Source organism: Venturia canescens, chromosome 1, assembly GCF_019457755.1.
Source record: "Venturia canescens isolate UGA chromosome 1, ASM1945775v1, whole genome shotgun sequence".
Taxonomy (NCBI): Eukaryota; Metazoa; Arthropoda; class Insecta; order Hymenoptera; family Ichneumonidae; genus Venturia; species Venturia canescens.
In genome coordinates this window covers 35,169,669-35,192,451 of record NC_057421.1, presented here as the reverse complement: position 1 = coordinate 35,192,451, position 22,783 = coordinate 35,169,669, and the positions used below count along the sequence as shown (strand labels likewise).

At 37.5% G+C, this 22,783-nt stretch overlaps 1 protein-coding gene across 34 annotated transcripts in view; it reads right to left on the bottom strand.

The window, feature by feature from the left end:
* The window catches only part of slo (calcium-activated potassium channel slo), a 100,297-nt gene that overhangs the window by 52,776 nt on the left and 24,738 nt on the right, over nucleotides 1-22,783 (bottom strand). For 22 of the 34 annotated variants that reach the window (XM_043425672.1, XM_043425687.1, XM_043425742.1 and 19 more), the window contains exons 2-5: nucleotides 12,168-12,229; nucleotides 11,863-11,962; nucleotides 10,715-10,978; nucleotides 10,231-10,398 (exon numbers count right to left, since the gene is read on the bottom strand). In XM_043425672.1, the coding sequence (XP_043281607.1) occupies nucleotides 10,231-10,398; nucleotides 10,715-10,978; nucleotides 11,863-11,962; nucleotides 12,168-12,229 (594 nt within the window). The remainder of the gene's footprint in view (nucleotides 1-10,230; nucleotides 10,399-10,714; nucleotides 10,979-11,862; nucleotides 11,963-12,167; nucleotides 12,230-22,783) is intronic. The other 12 variants (XM_043425573.1, XM_043425636.1, XM_043425785.1 and 9 more) reach the window with 1 other exon arrangement.

Below are 22,783 nucleotides of genomic sequence, written 5' to 3'. Positions count from 1 at the left end.
CGTCATTTTTCCTCCGGAAATCGTACAACGTCACGAAACTCACAGGCAAAATAATCAACAGTTTAAGGCCTTATGTACACTTGTGATGGGTGAAAAAATCCAACATTTTTTTTTATTAAATATTCTTCAAGTACAATGTCTCAAGAATATTCTCACCAAATTTCATAAAGATCGGAGCATTAGATTCGTAGTTGTGGGTATTTCAACCGACCGCCCGGTGCGCACGGTCGTCTCTTTTTTAAAAATACCTTTGCGGTGGACACGATTACTAAAAAACTAATAATCCGATCCGTGCCAAATTTATACCACTTATTTATCATAATAATAGCTAGGGCCTGGACGAAGGGTTTCGTATTTCGTTGGAAAAAAAAGTTGTAACAAAAAAACCGAAAATTCAGCACCTCAAAAAATGAATTTTTTGTTACAACTATCGCCATTTTTTTAAAATCAAATCTTTAACGAATCCTTCGATCAGGCCCAAGCTGTTATTATAATAAATAAGCGGTATAAGTTTGGTATGGATCGGATTAATAATTTTTTGATGAAAATAATTGTACAAGTACACGAATATATGTACTAATAAATTTCGTTCACAGTTTTTCAATAAACATTTATTTTTTTGTCGAGAAAGAATGAAGAAAATCATGTTTTTTCGCCTGCTCCAAGTGTCTATAAGGCCTTAAGTATTGTAGCGTTCTACTTAGAAAATAACATACATACATGTCTCATCACCGTATTGAATCATGTGAGAGTCTCGGATTTCCGATGGCAGGTATATTTGTTGGACCACTTTCAATAAAGAGTTTACCAAAAACGATAAACATAGTAAATTTCATATCGTTTCAACGAAATTCATTTTTCTTTTTTTTCATTTTAGCTACTGTGGCAGTTGAAAATTTTTTTTTACAAGAATCCAATAATTTAGTAATTTAGTAAAACACTTCAACGTTTTTTCGTTCGAGGTTTTTGACAACTTATACTCTGGACTCGTCACGCTGATTCTTATACTCGTTTTCAACGTTCCATCGTTTACAAACCATTGTTTATTGTTCCCAATTGAATAATGATGGAAAAACGTGCCCAAACGAAAAGTATTCAGGGAAATAAAGTTCGTTGAGTCATTATGCAATTTACAATAAATATAAATGATTAACATCACGGAGAGTAGATGGAAAACCGTCGAATTTGAATAATCGGACAAAGTACGTGTGATCATTTGCATATTCGTGTATCATGTTGGTGTAAATGTGTGTCCGTATATGTAAATGTGTAATGAATTGATCGGCCGACGAGAAGCAACGACAGAGTTGACGTCGATAATAAAATCCGATCGACACAGATGGATAAATCCATTGGCACATCAAATTCGATTTGTCAAATTTTGTAAATTTCATTATACCTCTTTCCGTGTTCTCGCTTGTATTCCCCGCTGTACTTGGACCTACTGCCTACGAGCTCTATTATCTCGGGTATGCTACTAGCAAATATCGCCTGTAAATAGAAACAATAAGTGGTGGAAACTTGCAGTGACATTGGTGAGTGAATGAGATTGGGTACTTTACCAAGGAATTGATAAATTATTAGTAATTATATTGTTTCATTATAAAATACGTGTGAAGCATTATTTTATTTATTCACAGCGCTCAAATGAAAATGAGGCGAGAATGACTAAATTAGAGAAGAAAAGAAGATTGCTACGGGAAGGCCATTACAACAAGAGGCGCTTGGAGCTAGAGCCAAATCAACAAACAGCATTTTTGAATGCAATTTTTTTGACCGAATGCGAAATATTGATAAAAATAGTGTTTTTTTTTTTTTTTCTCAACGATATTCTTATCAATATCAAGACTCGGTAAATATCAGTTTTCAACTGGCAAATATGACCGTTGCAAATTGCATTTTGGATAACAAATGTCCTTGGTATCAATCGATTATACTTGGTACGCAATACGAAGAGAAAGATTTTCAGAGTTCGATCGCGAAAACTACGCCGATTTTCGGTTTCGGTTCTCCTTCCGGTACTGACGCACCAAATTCTCGTCCCGTACTAATGCGCCCCGTATCAACAACGGATGCTTCGATAATTCACGAGCAGCAGTCATGCTTTGCCATTTTTTCCGATCGCGAGAAGATCTCTTACGCTGAAACTACATTGAAAAAAGCGAGAAATCATCCCAAAGTCTCATTGGCGCCATGAATCCTTTTTATACGCAGATATTCTTTTGGCTATTTTCGTGTTTTCAAAGCGATAAGCATCGAAGTGAAAATGTTGCGTGAAAATGAGAAATTTGAAAATTCTTAGAGACTGTAAGTTTGAAATGTAAGCGATATAGGGAGAGAGCGAGAGAGAAAGAGACAGCGAGAAAATGAGAAGTATAAGACGAGCATTCAAATACTCCGCGTTCCATTAAAAATATGTTCACTTCTGTTTGAATAATCATCACAAACGTTATATTAATTTCTGTCTTTTTTGTATTTCGAAAAACATCGAAAAACACCGATGGCGGGTCGATGAACGAATTTTCGCTCTTTTCTGTCAATAAAAGCACCGCAAGTGCACCGTGCGTATTGTAAAGATTGTCCACTTCGCTAATATAATCGTTCTCGACGAAATTTATACACTTTCAAAATGACATTCAATTCGTTTTATGAAATTTATTAATTTCTCGGTAGATAGCAAAACCCTACACTGTTCCGTTGACAGCTACAAAATAATGGAGTAGTACACTGCTCTGGTAATGAAAAGCACTAGGCCTACGCGTGCGATTCTTAAACGGTACCCATGGGGCTCGTTGTACTAAAATAACTAATGGCGCAACTAGAACTTCATAGAAAAAACGAGAAACATGACGACGCTTTAATTTTTATCATCCATCACACAAATTAACACGCGTTTGGTTCAAATTTTTCTAAATTCTATTTCCAATCTAAGTGGAACCCAAAGAAAAACGTTTTTTTTTTTTTTTTTTTTTTTAATATCATACGTAAACGAGCACTTGAAAGAAATTCCGATTTTTTCCAAACAAATATAATCTAATTATAAGAAATAAAATGATTTCGATACAGTCTGAAAATTTGGTTCGGATAAGGGGTGAACGACTGCATAACACGAAGGGCACAGTCTATTTTTAAGGCTGGGAATCAAAGTCAACTCGAAAGAAAGAAAAAAGGAACGAACGCCAGGCTTAAAAAATCTTGAGTTGTCAAAAACGTGGTGGTCCGTTGAAAAAATCAAACGTCAGGCATGAAAAATCACTGTCAAAAAGCGAGCGTGACTCTTGTTTTCACATTTCAATTAGACCGACTAGGACATCGGTCGATTTTTCTTACGACGTTCTTCTCCAAAAAATCAAAACAAAAATAAATATTCATGGGCGTATTTTTATACACGGTTTCGAGGTGATATAGATCAGCGAGACTGGACTGAGAACGTGAGTGACGAGTTTTTTGTTCTTTCTAATTTCACTTTGTCGGTTTCTTTTATTTTATTTTATTTTATTTTTTTTCTTCAATTTCGGCAAATCTCTCTCGTCGAGATAATCGAAAGAGCTTTTTGTGCGGCAGAGATTGAGGCGGCGAGATATCTCAACTTATATACTAGAGTAAAAAAGGTTATTTCGTTGTATAAATATATGATTAATGTATGAATATGTTATGCTATATACAGAGGTCGATTATACATTATTCCATAACGAAATTGTAGCGTATGTAGTACAGCGATGAATATTTCACCATTTTTTCTATTGTCGTTATAGCGAACGGCGTAATAATTCGTGATTTTTTAATTTTTTAATCCTGGTGGCACGTTTTATACTTTCTCGAAGTATCATAAGTTTGGTAGTGACTTCAGCAGCGTTTGAGCATACGCAGGACATAGAAAGACATACAGACTAGGACGAACGATCAATATTAAAGCTCGCATGTAAAGAATCCTTTTTTTTTTTGCTCTCTCGAAATAATTTATTCATAGGTCACTTCGAAGGAAATCATAATGTAGAAAGACATTTTGTCAGTTTGCGTCATCAAACGTTGATTCGTACAATGAATAGAGTCCCAAGAAAGAAGAAGAGAGAAACAGAGAGAGAGAGAGAGAGAGAGAGAGAATGAAAGATTCAAGGAGAGAAGGAATTGGGAAGAGAGAGAGAGAGAGAGAGAGAGAAATAGCAACTGCATTGTATGGGGGAAAAGATTTCTATCATGATTCATCTAATAAATCAGGGCTTCACAGTGTGAGCTGCTCACTTTGGCAGAGCTCGATTCTGCAGTTTTGTAGTTCAAATCAAAAGAACATTGTTGAACGACAATTGATCACAGTTTTTCATAAAGGGCTTTCAAAACATTTAATAAAATATTGTTTCCAGAGTACTCATTTGGCACCAATTTCTCTTATTATTGAATATCGAAATCCACGAAAAAATTTGTTCGTCTCATGAATATTTAAAGGGCAGATTTTTCTTTATTTTCTTTCCACAACGTGATGAAAAGAAAGCCAGCATATTGACAAGCAACGCCACATGACGAATGCAAAAGTTTCGATTTCGAGAGAAAGTCATCGAAAGCATCGATCTGCATGATCGACGATGAAGTACAACGAGGAACAGAGGATAAGAAAAAGAGAGAAAGGAATGTAGTACAGAAGAGACTGGAGACAAAGAGAAATGATTGCAAGTTCTACGATGGTAGTGAAAATCCGTGAAATTATTTCGAATTTCTTCTCAAACTATCAATTTTTCATTATCATTAGAAAAAATCTTTTTTCCCTTGATTTTCTGTACCTAAATATTTAAAACTGCTCATGTATACTCTTCAGCCTTTCGATAAATCGTATCTCATTGAAAGTTCATTAAGAAGTTTAGAAAAAAAATGTTTTTCCTGTTTGTAATCTATTCAATTGATTTCTACGTTTGAACTATACACTTAAAAATTTGCAGATTTATAGTCATATCTTTATTCTCTTCTCCCCTTTTTATTATCAAGCCGATGTCGTGATTCGACTAGTTTATTAATTATTGTAAATTTCGTGTCTCTGACACTCGCTGCACGAGGGCCGAATATATGCTAAACTTGAGAGAAGCTCCTTTTCTATCTGACTTTCGCGTGTTCCACACGACCTGAGTATATTTTACAGCCACTAAATTTTTGCGTCGCTCCCCTACTCGCGAAATATTGAGAGAAAAATATAGTGTCAGAAAGAGAAAGGAAGGAAAAGAGAAAGAGATAAAGAAAAAGACGAAGAGAGAGCGCGAGAGAGAGAAAAGAGAGAGAATAAGAGCCAAGCTCCATTTTTACCAGCCACCTGGCCGGTGTGGGATGCTTTCTGGCGTCTCTCATCTCAAGTCGTGGCTGGAATATAGCCAAAATTGCAAGTAACGTTACCTCTCGTCGTTTGGCGTTATCGATGCATTATATCTCCACTATAGCCCTTCTAAAAAAACCTCGACCCCACCCCTTCCCCCTCGTCAGCAAGGGCTTTGATTCCTGACACTGAGGTATGCCCAAAAAAGCGCAATTTCCCCCTTTATGTACCTTCGAATCGCAAAGCAAGACTACAAACTGGATTCTACTAATACGTAAATTACTAGGAATTATTCTGGAGATGTATGAAAACGTTGAATTACTACTTTTGTAAGATAATGTTTAAGAAAAAAAAAAAAAAAAAAAAAACAAATAAAAATATTTTTCGGTGAAGGTTTTTGTTCCAAAGCTACGTTCTACGTTCGATACGAGTGACAAAAATGGTAGAGGACTCGACACTACTCGTATTATGGTTATTATTCTTCGTTCGAAATTTCATTTTCCAAATTTATCTTCAAAACTACTCTACTTGGATCGTAAACACATGAGATATTTGAACGGACTAGTAACTACGCTTAATATTAATGTTCCAAGTTGAAATCAACCTCGTTTTCATTAATATTAATTCTTCTTGTTCTGGTAATGTCTGTAAAATCGAAGTTTTCAGTATCTCTCTTTATATATTCATCAGTATAACAATTATCGTCGTCGTTATCATCGTTTTTGCTCGAACAAACATATTATCAGCATTGGGCCATCGCTAAACATGTTTTCTTCTTTTTTTTCTCATCAACTCGTACCATATCGTGACACACGAAGTTCGAAAGAGTCCTTGCAATTTGACTCAACTTTTAGAATTTTTGCAACTTTTGCTACCCAAGCCAACGATCGAGAATTCGTAAATTTATGATCTTTTATTCTAGCGTGTAAGATACCAAGCGAGTCCCGGCCACGATCGCGTATCGTACAGACAGAAAAACGATATTAATTGCACATTTTACTTATAAAGCACCACCTGCGTTTCCTCTGTCTGTACGATATATTATATATATATATATACAAAGCATTTACGAATAAATAACTTGGGTTGCATTAATCTTCGTCCAGGTTTTGGAAAATCAACAGTGCGACTATTTATTCGAGCCCTTCAATCCGGTTGTAAAGCGCTTGTTCCTTTCTCTTATCGTTATTAATATATGTAAACCTAAGTTGAAGAAGCGTAACGACAAATATTCATTATTCTGGCACGAGATGCACAGAGAATATTTATGTATTCATATATAAACTAGAAAAATAGAGAGAGAAGAGAGAGAGAGAGAGAGAGAGAGAAAGACTCGTGAGAAGAAGGTGGAGGAAGAAAGAGGGAGAAAGAGAAAGAGAGAAAGAGAGAGAGAGAGAGAGATGTAGAATGAGAAAGACCGAGAGACATTAGTAAAGGTAACGATGGGTAAGTCGAATTCAATACGCCGTTAATAATGTTAGATGTATGAGAGGTAAGCGGTTGAAGCTGATTGGTTGTTCTTAAAATATTTTAAATTACTATTAATATCTTTATAATCTGGCTTAATTAGAACGGTTAGTAAAGACCTAATCCGTGGAATGGAATTCAAAGCGTCGGGGGATGATGAAGAAATGCGAATTATTAGTTTGGGGAATTTGCTTCTTCGATCATCCAACGACGATTCATATCAAAATTGCGGAAGGGAACTGAGGTAATCGTCCTTTTTTTCGTTCATTTTTTTTCTCCGTTTTCCGTTATTTTGCTCTACACGTCCGTAAAATATTCATTGTAATATTTTTCATCGTTTTATCGTTTCATTCTTATTTTTGTTCCTTTTCTTTTTCTTTTCTTTTCTTTTTTCTCGTTTTGTGTGTATTTTTGTTTTTTTCCTCTTTCATGTAAAAATAGTTCACCAAACGTGCTGCCTTGCTCTGCTCGAGGTGCAGGTCATGTTCGATTAACCGGTTGGTCCATAAGTAAGAGAGTGATCGTATTGGATTATTTCATCAACCTTTTAAACGAGAACTACATGGTCATGACGGTACAAGTTGTAGATTTGGAAGAAGAAAGAAAATAAAATGATTAACGTTACATCATTTTTGTAAGGAAATAAATTAATGAGACAAACGATGAGCGACGTCCTCATCGCGTCATTGTCGCATCGATCATATATGTATACATTGATCACAACATTCATGGATACATATATTATACGATACCGGAATCGTCATCCAGGGCAAAGCGATTGCAATGCCGAGGAACTTTTTCATCGTTTTTATCGTGCTACTCACTCTGAGATAAGAAAAATGTCGATTAAACAAAAATTTCTGTTCGACCAGCAAATCACGACGCACCAGGAATTTAGTGGCCCAAAGATGCTCGATCTTAGCGAGCATTATTCAACCGAGCCAGCGTATCGGACGATGGAATCAAACAAAAGTTCAGTTATTTCGTTTTTCTCGTCCCGGTGTGACGAGCCAACACAAGTTTTTGCTCGATCAACAAATTTCGTTTCTCAGCGTGTACATATACGTACATAAATATATTTGGGCATGTGTATATATAAATGTATGTGTACCCAGGCGCGACGTTTCATTACAGTTATCATTATTGCTAATAATTATGAATAAAACGTCTATCTCTCGATGCTGAGTTTCAATTCAGACCCAACGTTTGTCAAGAATATTGAAAGGAGCTTTGATTATCGAGGAAGAGGAGGGCGATCATCGAAATTCTATGTGAAACTGATTTTTTGAAATTTTATTCTCCATCGTAGACGAAACATGTTGACAAACGTTGGGTAGAAAAAAGTACTATCGTCCGAACGGTGACATTGGTGCTCAACGATTTTATCTCAATTTTGGTTCGTTTACGGCTCCGGAACTGAACAAAAGGAACGAGTCTTCAAGTCGAAGTTGAGATTTTTAAATGATATTGTGATTTATTTTAATTTATTCCTCCATTTAGACAGTGTGTTAATTGATAATTACATTAGAAGCTGTTATCATTCGCGATGACAGCCGTACGTGTACACCATGCTTGTACACCATTCGAACAAAGCATTCGCGTTTCGAGATCAATTCGCTTCGAGTTTCCTGCTGCAGCTCTTTTTTTCAGTCTCCGTACGGAGACTGAAAAAATTTGTCCGCCGTTCATATGTGTGAAAAGAAAATGAACTGGCTACATTATTAGCCGACCACAAGCCACTTTCATATCTCATTTGAAGATTCGCGGTAGCGATTTTCACTTATCGAAACACAATACCTCGCAATCTGACAGTCTAATGAAGTTTATCTCGTAAAAGTATTTCGTCCGGTCGCCAACGATGGAATTATTGAAAAATCCACGAAATAATTGAACTATAACGACGACGCTCTATTTCTACATAAAAATATCATTAATTCATCTGAAAATTCATTTTAAATCGACGTTTTTTCGGGTTATCCGGTGCAACAAAGCTTTGTTTTTCTCTTCATTAAACTGGCAAATTACGTAAACGCAACGGACGCGCGCGCACACACTAACAAAGCATGCGAAACGAACGCGCTGAAGTTTGATGAAACACGGATGCATATTCCACGAGTATGCATATTTATGTATGTCTACACGAGATTAATGCAAAAACATGAATATTTTTCAAAAAAAATCCTTCTCGCTGCGGGAATGAGAAAATTTTGGAATTAAAAAAAAAACTTTAACAAAGTTACAAAGTTCTAACGTTTTTATAAAATAATTTGTAAGAGAAAATGGAAAAGCGGGAATGCTCTGTGCGGAAAATTTTCAACCTGAAAAGTTTACGATCACATAAAAAAACACTTTTTTGCCTTTAATACTGTATTTACCGCCGTTTTTGAAATTGCAGAATCCCATTTAATCGTAGTAAACAGTGATTTAAACTTTCATTTTTTATAATCTTTATTGTATTCGTTGTTGAATGAAGCGAAAATGATAGTTTTTCGTGCATTAATCTCACGTAAATATACAAATATGTAGCTCAAAGCTGAAAGCTTGGTGCGCGTTCACCGCATACTCAAAATATTTGCGAAACGAAAAAAAAAACAGTAAAAAAAAAATAAACAAACAATATATCCGATGTAATGCTTCATGAAGAAAAGTAATCCAAGTACGAAAGCTCGCAAACAGAAACTTGAGCATAGGACGAGAAAACGACGAACAAAAAATGAATATAAGAGGGTGAAGAGTTCGTTTCGCAAGCTTGCAGAATGTTCGATGGAAAGCTCCTTACACTCGGTCTCATTTAAAAAAATAATTGAATTGTACAACATTTGCAGAATAAAAAACACATCCTCATTATTTTGAGGTAGGAAAAAATGAAGAATAATTTTTTTCTTTTCGTTCTTTTTTATCTTTTCTCTTTCGTGCTCGAAGCTATCCATGGCGCAGCCATCTGCGCAACGCAGTTAACGTTAGTATTAGCAAGTACTCGCAACGTTGCCACCTCCCCACGAATACTTGTGACACGTGGCGTTCACTTATTTTCATGAAATAGGTTGTGACAGAATGAGAGAGAGAGAGAGAGAGAGACAGAGACAGAGGGAGAGAGAGCGACAGCGATTTACAGTGAAAGAGAGATAGTGAGAAAGAAAGAGAAACAGAGAGGTTTTTTCAGGTCGAGAAATAGAGAGAAAGAGAGAGAGAGAGAAAGAAAGAAAGAGAGAAACTGGATAGATAGCCAGGTAGGTAGAAGATAAATGTGGTAGAGAAAATTATAGAATAGCATAGTTACATATGCGTTAATCTTTTCTGCTTCTCTTTCACTGATTTTTTTTTGTTTCGTTTTTTTTTTTTCATCGTTATCGTCATAATAATATTTTTCATTCGATTAAACGATCCTTGCGGTTTATGTGGTAATATTTCTTGTTCGATTCTTACGTGGCTAATGTACGAATAGTAATAAAACGTGGTGTGCTTACCAAACCGACGAGTAGAAAAAATACTAGAAATGTGCGGCCAAGAATTGTTTGGCAGTAAACGTCACCGTATCCTACCGTGGACATCGTCACGATCAGGAAGTAAACGCATGTCCAATACGAAAGGGGCTGCGGATTCGTGAACTCGAAAGGGTCCCCTGAGTTTTCGAGCTGTAAAAATTTAAAAAACCGATGGGCGGAAAAATTGACCAATTTGATTGATTTATCAGTAAAAAATGGGACATTTACGTGGGAAATTAACGATAAAATAGAACGAGAGTACAACCTTTTCAAGGGAGCGTCGATTTTTCTAATGGCTCCTGCTTGTTCGTTCGACTATCACCGAACATTACATATTACATTTTACCCAGAAAACGAGCCAAATCAGTCAATGACAAGATCTCACGAGAGATTCAAATCGAAATGAGAAAAAATAAATAAGAAAAAGAAAACCAACGACAACGATCGGGCTTGCGGTTGTCCTCACCAAATGAATGATGCCAGCAGCGGTCAGCCAGACGGAGATGAATATGGAGACGAGTTGGGCGAGTCGAATTGAACTCGATGTCTTTAGAATGTTGAGGTACTGGAGGATGTCGGGAACCGTCATCAGTCGTAGGGCACGAAGGAATCTCAGCCCGATCCACGTCCGATCCAGATAGATCGAGACGAAAGACGGTGGTATCGTAAAGTAGTCCACGAACGAGTACATCTCCAGCATGAACCACAGCTTGTCACTGGCGGCGATAAACTAATTAAGGAAAAAATACGTTTGAATCATTGCAGAGTTCGGAATTTAAAAAAAAAACGTCGTGGAAAATTTGCTTCAGAAAAACTTCGTATTTCAGATAATTTAAATGCGAAAATAAAAAAGGTAACCCGCATTACGTAGGAATAATGAACGCTGTGTTTCTCGCGAGAAAGTAGCACGAAACCATTTCGGGGTAATTTATTTTTATGACTCTGGATCGAGGGCAAAGGGCATGAGCTATCATTGACTGACGAATCGATCTGGGCCTATTATATTTTTAGTCGTTCGTTTGACTCTCCTTTCCGTGTATTTGCTCAGCCGTTCTCCCATGTACCAGCTCCGCGTTATCAATAAACCTCAGGTACTTCGAGCAGGTACAGCCCCATTTTCTTTCCACAATTCCAAACCTCGGTCTCCCACGCTACCAATGGTCTTTTTACAGAACGATCGAAACTTTACCTCAACAAAGGTCACAAACTCGGTTACGAACGAAAACTATTATCAGCGATATTTTTATCGTCACTCTGCTTTCGCATATTGTTTTTTACTTATTTCATTATTTTCACTTTCAATACGAAAATGTGGTTCCCGACTTATTTTCGAGTCGCGAATTCAATGAATTTTCCATTTTGCCAAAACGAACTTTGTGGTATGAAAACTCGAGTAAAAAGTTACTTTTAGGATAAATCATTTGGCTGTACAAATACGTTACGTTACATAGAAATTTAACACTCGGAGAAAACTGAACAAAGTTTATGCACAAACCGAAAAAACGATCAGAATTCGAAAGCCACAAAGTTCATTGGAAACGCATGATAAATAACGAGTTAATCGTTTGGTTGTTAGGAGCAATGGAATTTGTTGAATTTGACTGTAATACTCACGCGTATAAAAAAGTAGACCATAAAAAATATATTGAAAGCTAAGTCTATCTGCTGAGTAATGTTGTTGCTCCATTTCTGGCAGCGCTCGACCTGTTCGCTGCAACATAACGAAACACGAAATCACGGACACTCTGTCAATTCTTTTAAACATGTTGGGCTTATCGCATATAAAGTTCGTCGAAATTTCGTCTTTATGCAAAACTTTTCGTACACGATCAAAGTGCACGTACGCGTAGTTGCAAAAATTCGAAATTGTCGATGAAATTGAATACGAATAAGCGTTCCGAAAGTTTTAGATCCCTTACTTGGAGGCGTCGATGAAATATATTATAAGCGATGCTATACTGAGGATGAAGACCAATACCACCTGGAACAGAATAAAGAAAAAGTAGCGATTAGTATTCGATGTTAACGAATTGTTCAGAAAATCATTTTCGGAGGGATCGTAACACGCGATTTTTCTTTCCTCGAATATCGAGTGAGTTACTCAATTTCCTGGAGTTTTAAAAATTCTCTCAAATATTCAAATCTCAAAAACCGTAGCCAATTGGAAAAGGACCCATTCGATTTCACGTGGGACGATAAAAAAAAATGTTCCGTCGGAGTCGGATTTATTTCACGAAGTATAAGTGCAGGTTGAAAAACTACGAATTTTGCAAATTCAGCATGAAACGAAATTGGAAAATTACTGTGATTATTAGAGAGTTTTTTTAGATCATTTCGTTGGACACCAACGTTGCAAACTTCAGCGAAATTTGCAGTTGTTATCTTGGGATGCACATTTATCTTCATGTCGTTTAAACTTTCTGTTTCAAAGTTTATACTCAAACGCAAGAAAATCCCAAAACAAAAGCTTCAATTTTCTCTCCACGTGAATAAAAACGAACACGAAAAAACTTTATTACCGAGTACATGCAATGATGTTTCACTGCTGCATCGTACAGTGAAAACTGTAACGAGCACATAATGCCTTAATTTAATCGCATATACAGAACAATCGTGTGCGTTTAATCAAGACTTATGAGCGTCTTATCAAAGCCCAAAGTTTACACGATCCGGATGCACATTCGCCAGCAGGTCGGATATGCAAATTGCTTGGTTACACGGAGCTTGTGAGTGTGCAACTTAATTAACGACAAAATTATTTCTTTCAGGCCTAGCGTGCGATAAGAGGCAGAGCAGAAATTCTAGCAAATTGCTTGTCCAATGTGTCCCAGCACTGGACTCCTCGCGGAGCATCCGTTTCAGCGACAAATCGTTCTACATTTGTGATTTGCAGAGTCCAAGGCACAGAAAGGGGTCGGCCTTACATTTTTCATTACAACGAATAACTCTCGAGAGCTCTCCTAATATTAGACAGATACTGTTCACTTATACACGGAGAAGATAGAGGAAAGTCTTCCGGCCTGTTGTTTCGGTGTAGTATCGAATGTGGTTGCGCTTCGCTCCTAATCGTTCCTTGACACGAATCCGGAATGTTTCGAGAGCGGACGAGCTGCTTCCTCGTGCAAGGTGTTCGTACCGGAGAAAGAGAAATAGCAGAGAGAAGAAGAAAGACATGCAGCGAGTGGAACGGCGAGCATCGTCCTGCCAAATATCGGCTGGTACTTCGACATACACCGGAGGAGGTCCTTGGAAATGTGCCAAAGTAGGTTTCGTGATACTCTAACGTGTATGTATATATGCACAGACATTGTATTACCAAAGACCACGGACTTATGAATATGCCCAATGTACACAACGCGCTCCGTGGTTTCAGTCGGTTCGTTTATTTTTTGTTTTTTCTTATTTCTTTTCTTTCATCCCAAGCTATCGGAAAGAGAGTTTCCCCGTTCCGGTGGTTAGCGGAAAGTCGAAAGAGGAGATGTCACAACGGCATGTGTTTATTATCGAGCGATGTATATCGGGCGGAGCTGTGTGTCGCGTGGACTTTTCATCACGGAGATCGAAAACTCATCGAGGCTCCATGCTTCATCAACTCTTTTCGGTTTTTAATACTCGACATTTTTTTATATTCTTCAAGCTTTAAGAGATTGCTCGAGGGGACGCGGTGTGACGAAAGTCGAGTTTGGTAATAGAAAAATGTGGGAGAATCTGAGAATTTCTTCAAGAAATTTCGGTACGATTCCAAAACGGACGTGAAAGAGGTTGTAGGCTCGCTCGATGTATAAACGAATAAACGATGTAAATAAATTATTTAGCCCCTAAGCACCTGGGTGGCAGGGATTTTAACTCTTTTTCAACATTTTTCTTTATTATTTCTCATGATTTTTCATCTTCAATTTCACGAAAACGGTGGAAACCAGAGATCTGAAATTTTGATGGTGCATCCAGCAGAATCTCTCGAAAAATGTGCTGTGCAAATTCGAAGTAAATTACATTTCACTAACTAGCCTGAAACTCCTTAGCTGATGACAATGAAAAATTCACATGAACAAAAATGTATCGATTTAAACAGTTCGTTGTTTTTTTATTTAATTGATTTTTCAGAATTCAACAACTGTAATGTTTATTCACTGTGTAAATGTGCATCGTAAAAAGCGACCCGTTGCGGTACCATTATGCTAAACTCCTTTCCAGTATGAAGCTCAAGTTTGCAACGTTGGAATCCGAAGAAACGTTCAATAATTCCAGTAATTCTCCAATTTTGTTCCCTGTCGAATTTGCAATTCGTGGTTTTGCAGCCTGCACCGATATAATTCGTGAAAAATAAGAAATTGGTGAATTGCACATGTTTTTTTCGTTCATTTCGTTCAGCTCCAACGTTGCAAACTTCAGCGTCGTCTTTTCTCTTCTGGAAACGACTTACAGCCCCATTATTCAGTGCATATTTTGTGGCGATTGACGTAATTTCTGACGTTTTCCGTAAAGCTGATCGTAGCGAACTCGAGAGGCCTTTTATGAATAAAATGACCTTGTACTCCTTACTCCATCGATGGCAAATATGCGCGTGACGGGGCTCAGTGAACATTGTCACAAAAAGCAGGTGAATGGTGAACGGTAGATTCGTTGAAATTGAAAGAGTAAGTTCACACCCTTCGAGGTAGACGGAGGCACTTGGTGTATTAATATACACACGATGTAGGGTGGGAATGCGTGCGCGCTCGTCAGATCAATACGTGTATTAGCCAAGAAGTGACCATCAGCACATACTCGCGTTCCTTTCATGGAAAATCGTTGTTAACTTGTTTGCAGAGTAGCGGCGTTACGGAAATGCGGGGATAATGAAAAGCTCTTTGTACGTATACAAAGTTTCGTAAGGACAAAGTATTTTTTAATAACAAACATAGAGAAACATTTTGTTTTGTAAACACGTGGCCTAGTTTTTCAGATGAAATTTTATCTCGCGTCCTCTGCTGATGGAAGTGAATGGAATTTATGCGATTTAAAAGAGTCGGGTTATGAATATTATTGGTGTGTGGATGATGCGATACGTCACACGGAATACATCGCGGCGAGGAAATTGGAAAAACAAACGGTGCCAACCATTCTCTCTTTCCAAGAGGCCCGTTACTACTCCGGGTGTATATAATGCCCGCAAAAACGCTTCACGCGAGCTTTCGGCAAATAAACATCGGGGTCCTCCGGTCCAGTGGATAATCATCAAAAGACTCTTCCCACCTCCCTCTTTTTCTCTCTTTTCTCTCTTTGACCACCAGGAATTAAAACATAGAAGGGAACACGAGAGCGTCGAGTATGCGAAATAAATGACGGGATGAAATAGAGAAAGAGCGCGAACGAGAAAGAGAGAGAGAGAGAGAGATCGAAGAGAGGGATAGAAAAAAATTGGAGCCGACAGTTGGGAGTAGTAACAGCGCATGCGGGTCGGCCAGGTCGACGAAACGTCGACTGAAAAAGAAAGCTACCCTCCTCACCAGCCCCCACCACTCCCCGGGATTGGGAAGCTTTTCCGGCGCTGCACAGTTTCGTGCTCTCGCGGAAACGGACGTTGAACTTTAACCGTCCGCTAACGCGGTATTGGATTTTCTTTCTTTCCATCATTCACTTTTATCGCGATCGAAAAATTAGGAAACGACGCAAGAATATTCATTTCATGCTGAAACATACTCCTTTTGTGATGATATTGAGCGGAATTATTGCGAACAAAGAGAAACTCAAATTTAATATAAAACAGTCAAACTGCGATGATAAAAATTAGAAAAAAATCATCGTATCGATGAATAATTGTAGGAAAGAGAAATTAATTTGAACTCGGAAAATGGGACCGCATCATTTCACCAGAAATAAGCCATTCATGAGAATGGGGTATTACAACTTTTTTGAAAACTGTTTTAAATTAATCCTGAGATCGTAATGAACCGGTAGAATTTTATTTTTATTTTACAAGACCGAAAAGTCTCTCAAAAACTATTTTTTTATTATTATTTTGAATTTTCACGCCACAAAAATTGTGGATTCATCGCCACCATCGACGTATTTATCATTGGTAAATTTGTACTTTCTGCTTTCACAAAACCATTTTCCATGATGCAATTTTAATAAAATAAATGACAAAAGTCCACAAACGTGATAAGAACTTGTAAAATTTCAAAATACTATTTACTATCGGAGTGACTTCACGTTGGAATCGAAATGGCGGATGGCGTTTTAGGCATTTGAAAAACAGATGAAAAAAGGCGATTTTAAAAATTTCGTTATAAAATTTACATTGCATTTTTATTAACAAATATTGACGTTTCTCGTTTACTTTTTACAAAATCTATCATAAACATAAATTTTTATATTTTTCTTACATGGTGTAAAATACCCTGTCTTAGGCTAATTCTCTTCGGAAGGAACAAATTTTATTACATTTCCGTATCGCAATGCTAAGTGATCTGGACATCAAAAGCAATGAATGCTGTAAACGTTCGTTCCCTCGCGACCTTATCTTCACTTATCCCATAACTCTTGAGTTTAATAGCTATTCACCGGTTACGAATCATATATTATTGAGCACGCTACGGCTAACCAGCGACGTTATAATCCATTAGAGGAGGAAGGATCAGCGTTGGGCTATATTTAATCCAGATTACCAGAAGACACATGCAAAATTAGCGATCGCTGTTAAGTTTTCTTTTTCTCTCATTCTTCTCGTCCATTCTCAGTAAAACAGTTTTACGAATAGTGACGAAGAGACAAGTTTTCTACATTCAGAACTTCAGCAACAGTTTTATAACGGTGTTGTGAAAATCGTTTAAACAGTAATTGGAGCAGTCATACAAGTCAGAGACTCGAAAATTCGATTTACTTTAATACTTTTAACAACTTTTTTTTTTTTTACTTCAACCTACTTAACAAACTTGAAATCGCCTCAAAATATCGATGCTCTGGATTTTCCAGTTACGGCAAAATTACAAGTCGATCCATCGACTTGTGCCAAGTCTTATTCGACAAAGTATTTCCAGCCATTTCACATGAATTAAAGGCCTGTTGAATAAATCGTCACGATAAAACTTGTGACTTTTGACTGATTTCCACGAATCCTCGAATCTTGTTCGGTGCACTGACTATGAAGAAGCGTTTGAATTTAAATTCCTCTCGGCTTTTTTTCAGGTGGAAATTACGGTCCCCATGCGGCTTCCGCCGATCAACCTCCAACGACGATGCATTTTTTTATCTAAATAAACCCACACTTTATTATATTTCCAGTGAAACGTAGGCAAAATACCAAAAATATATTTATGCATCACCTTCGAAGTGTTTCCCACGAAAGCATGCTTAATAACATTTCTAAAAATTAAAAAAAAAAAAAAAACCTTTAAGCGGATTGCGTACAAGCTGCATGTAAGCGACAGAATAGTGGACAGCGAGGAGTCAATAATAGACCGAGCTAAATCAATAGTTCTCGAGAAATACACTATCGTTTCATCGGTCCATTCTAAAGGAACATAAAAAAAATCTTCAGTCGCATATACGTCTTATTGTAATGGAAAAAAAAAAGAAAAAAAATTATCCGCTTTCGTCCCACGCGTAAGTACGTATGTTGATGATTTTTTCAAATCTCTTTCGACGTAAAGCTCTCTCCATTACCTCTGATAAAAAAAAACTTCTAGGAAAAATGAGGTTTTTCCATCAGGCTTCCATGGGAAGCAGATCATTTTATGCGAGTATAGTATGATCAGTAGGTTAGTGTATGTGTGTGTAAGGCCGTGAAAGAGAATAATCCCCGACGAGATCACATCGGATTAATCAGGTACGAAGGGGGTGAGACGCATGAAAAAGAAAGAGAAAGGGGGGAAGAGCGAGAGAGAGGAGTGTCCGTTAATAGCACCAGAGCCGAGCGTAGAGCAGAAAAGTATGCACCTATATACCAATATTGGGCCACCTGGAGATCTAACGACCTCTCGTTTAAGCTCCGATCGATACTTGGAATTTTACGACGGTCTTTTATTATGTTGTTCGTTGAGAGGATGGTTAACGATTTAGGCTGAGCAAAAAAGCGAATCAGTGTATAAAAGAAAAAGAATAATTTCGCTTTATGCTAATGGCTAAAATACATTAGCTACATTGGTAATTTGAACTTTCGTGATGAATCAATTTGATAGAACCTTTTACCGGAAATTCGATAGGGAGCATAATAAAACCTTTTTTTTTCAAGTATTTCAGTGCAAACGAGATGAGTCATTACGAATCCGTGCAGCTTGCTCATGTTCCACTGCGATCTCTTCTCGACAAACAAACGAGGAAGTCGCGAAGAAATAAATCTTCGAGCACCCGTCGTCGCAAATTAAGGAAATCTATTTTCTCGTTCTTGATGAATAAACAAAATTCATTCGCAGTGTTCAGCTTTGACAACTCGACGTTGTTTTTTCAAGGTTAAATAGCCTCATCATCGATAAAAAATTATAAAAATTTCTCCCTTCGCGAGTCCGTCGTGGTTTTTATTCTTTCTATTCTATTGCCACAAGCAATTGTTTAAACTTCACGAAATCATTTTGAATTTAATAAGAAATAACAGATCTTGAGAGTTATTGATCCAAAACGAAGGTTTTTCGAAACCTACGATCGCCACTACCTGAAAATATTTAGGAACGTACTTTAGAAACATGAAAAATATATATGGAGACTATGAACAGCGTACGGACCGTACAATCAAGAAGAACAAAATAATCTAGCGCACGCGTCGATCGAAGCTCATACAAGCGAGCAGCACGGCCGGGCTGCATCATATAAAGAGTTAAACTCGTGTCCGGAGCAGCCCTCGTGGTACACGTATGTATATACGCTTGTAAATAAATAACAAGACACGAGGGGTGGCTCGAGGGTGTGTGCGATATACGCTATGTACGTGCGCCGCTACCGATCAATTTCTCTCCTGGCAATCTTCCAAACGAACAACTACTTGTTCAATTTTGTACTATTTTCATCCCTTACTGGTTTAGAACCACCTCAGAACATAAAACTCTCCTTTCTGCTACAAATTTATTTTTTCATTCATTGAAGCTTTTTCGTAGACTCGAACATCCTATCGAACACTCGTCGTTCATAAACTGGTGAATTCTTTTATTTCACTGCTGATTATTTACTCATCACTTTGAAAATACATTGAATTAAGGGCTCTACCTTAATTGGACGGGCAAAAAAAGACTATTTTCACGAATTATTTTGACCGGTGTAGAGATTATAAATTTGGATATAAAAAGAGTTGGGCCTAAAAAATACACTCTTAAAATACTCAAACATTATTTTTTTTATTTTTATTTTACTTATAGTTCTTATTGTACAGAAAAATGGGGGAGAAGACAGGAAAAAAGATGGGTGTACGCTGTTCATAAAATCTCAGATAATCACAGGGAAAAAGTGGTTTTAGATTCAATAGGCAAATGGCTAGAACCAAAGATCATACTTACGATTTTTAATTTTTTCTTTTAAATGTCAAAACTATGGCCATTTTCCAAAAAAGTACGAAAAAGCACGTTTTTTGAAAAAAAAAAAAAAAAAAAAAATAGTTCCACATAAAATACAGACTTAAATTTCTGAATTTTTGCAAGCGAATCCTTAAATCGAAAATGTTTCGCACACCTACACGTAGAAACATCGTTCATAAAACAAAAAATAAAAATCATCAATGAATCATAACAAAAGCTACTTTTACCTCTGCAAGAATTAGTTCCAATTTTTTTTACTCATTCAGTACGATTTGAACGAGAAATTTTTTAATGTTTTTTCCCTGGAATGCAATACACCAATTTATATACAAGATCCGAACCGCATGCAAGCCTAACTTTTCTCCCAAGTTGCACGACATACCGCAAAGCGATTCGGGTCACGAGAAACCGCCTATCCCGCAAAGCGACTTAAAGGGTGAATGCATTCTCTGTGTGACTATGTCTCACGCAACACATATTGCGACGAAAATGCCCTGGGAGCATCGCCACCAAGTTTCGTTCCACTGCCCCATAGACACACTTCAAACGAATCTACGAAATCGATTGGAAAGCATTTTCGTTTACATAGCTGAAGCGTTTTTGCTTTTACGATCAACTTTGTAATATCGAGCTCTGCAGTTGACACGTCGTAAAACAATTAATGACGTGCTACGAGATGAAAATAAACTTTTTTACAGAAATTATCATCTTCATTTCCGGCTTCTGTTTGCAGTGCATGAAAACAGATGTTTTTTTTTCATTTATAGACTTGGTATAAATTTCGTACACACTGCTCGGAATGAAAAGATCATTTAGAATGATCTTTCACGTAAACGATGCTCGTCTATCTGCATCCGCACTCTGCAAATAACAAAACTTAGCTCTTCGGTGAAAGCTCCAACGTTATTTGCACGTCGGAACGCCCAGACGGTTCGCAAAGCTTTAGCAAAGCGAATGACGATACGCTGCTGAGAATAGCGAGCGCTGCGTCAGCCTAATTAGTGCTAATTAGACCGGCGGGCTAATTGGCATGCGTGAAACTTACGAAGGAAATGCGTTTTTTTTTCTTTTACTGGAGAGAAAAAGGAAGGGAAAATATGAGAGACAGAAACTCCGTTGTTATTATACGGACTCATCTCAGAGTTAGCATTTTGCATAAGTGTTCGCGTCTTCCTTCAGTTATATAAAATGAATTTTTTACTCCTGTCTTAATCATTTAGAACATGGCAACAGACCCTTTCAGAGTAAATTTTAAGACAAATCGTTATGATCAAGAGACTCGGCAGAGTCTCGAGGCAAGTGCATTTTGTCGGCCCTGTCGCGTCTGCTGGACCGAGGCTCTCATCGGAGACTATACTTTTTCTGAATAAAACGATTCGAGGTGGTGGGATAAAACTGGCATGGGATTTTGTTGAATTACGGAGCTGAGGAGCCATTTAGCAACTTGAAAATTGAACTGGAGACTAATTGAGAAATTTCCTTTCGATTGCGTCCGAAATCTGAGAATAAACTTTGCACGCGGTTTCGCAAATGTTCTTTTTGAAAAACTCACTCAAGGTCTCGATCAATCTGTATACGAGTCATGAAATTCTGAAAATTGGAGTCCCTTCAAGTTGAGCTCTACAAGGATCCACAAACAAAAGTGTGAATGACAATAAGTGGTAAATACTTTTCTGATCGTTGGCCGATAGAGAGCTAAGAGTTTGCTAAATTTTTATTGAGGAAAAGTCGAGTCACTTTTCTATCGTTTCACAACGTTTAAGATAATTAATTTATGACTCCCTTCGTTTCACCATCGCCTGCCAAACTCGCCATGAAGTTAATAATGATGATAAAAATATTTCGTTTTCTCCATGAAATGTGCGCGGAAGCCTACAAAAATGCTTTAATCCACGAAGGCAGAAAAGTGGAAGGAAATGACCCATGAAAATATAATGTCCAACAAGTTTCAACGACGCTCAGTTCTCTCCAAACATCTCCGTAGTCTCCGGAGAAATCCATTCGCAAGCAAAAAAGAAAACGATCTTCGTCCTCGACAAAATGTGTGGGAGTTGTCTATAACGGTGAGCCAAGAACTCAAGAAACACCTCAATTGCATCCTGTTGGGACCGGACTTCCGGGAACGTGACTCGAAGCGTTAAAAAGTCCTGCGAGTTCGTAGCACCTACACGATTCGATGTAAGAATTCGAGACAAACTTGTTTTTTGCTATTGAATTTCCAGGAACGAGGAACTTGGCCTTTCTCGGATTGAGGCAAACCATTTTGGACTGCGCTACTCATAAAAATTGAAGGATCGCTCTCGCGTCATCCGACGTCACTGATTATTTCGAAGCACAGAAAAAATATTTATTGTAACAACACCGCGGGAAGATAAATTTGTTGATTCCACAAAGCTTTTGTTGATTTAACCAACATAGTTTTCGTCGTGACGGCAAATATGGATTTGAGCCAGCAAATTAGGCGTTTGTACCAATGGAATTTTTTCGTTGAGTCAGCCAATTTCGTTTCGCTTCCTTCGTTGATCCAAGCAAAGTTTAGCTCGATCAACAAATTTTCATTCCCAGTATGCTTTTCAATTCCAAAAGCTATTTGCTGAGTCTCTTTGTATTTTAAGATCAAAAACGGAATCATTGATTTTTTCACTTTTGACCAATGAGTTTTTGCTCATTTCAAGCGAGTCCATTTTTGGGTCGTGTCAATTCAATTTTTTTACCACAGTGTAAGCCGTCAAAGTGAAAAAAAAAACGGTACCGAAAATCTGAAGAATTGTTCAAGTTTGCACTGTCCATTTTGTGAAAATTTCTCCGGTCTCCCCCGCAGTGGTCGCAATCCTCGTCATTAAATTTTCACGCCTCATAAAAAATTGCAGAGCTACGGGTGTGGAATTCATAAAATCGCATAGTTTCGCGAGCGACATTTTCACCTGAGACATGATAAAAAAGTGAAACATCGCTATCGCATTTTTGCCTCTGGTAACCTCTGGAAGCAATGAGGCTGAGTGCAGACCAAGTAAAAATTTATTTCCCCGGTGATTCGCAATTGGGTTCGG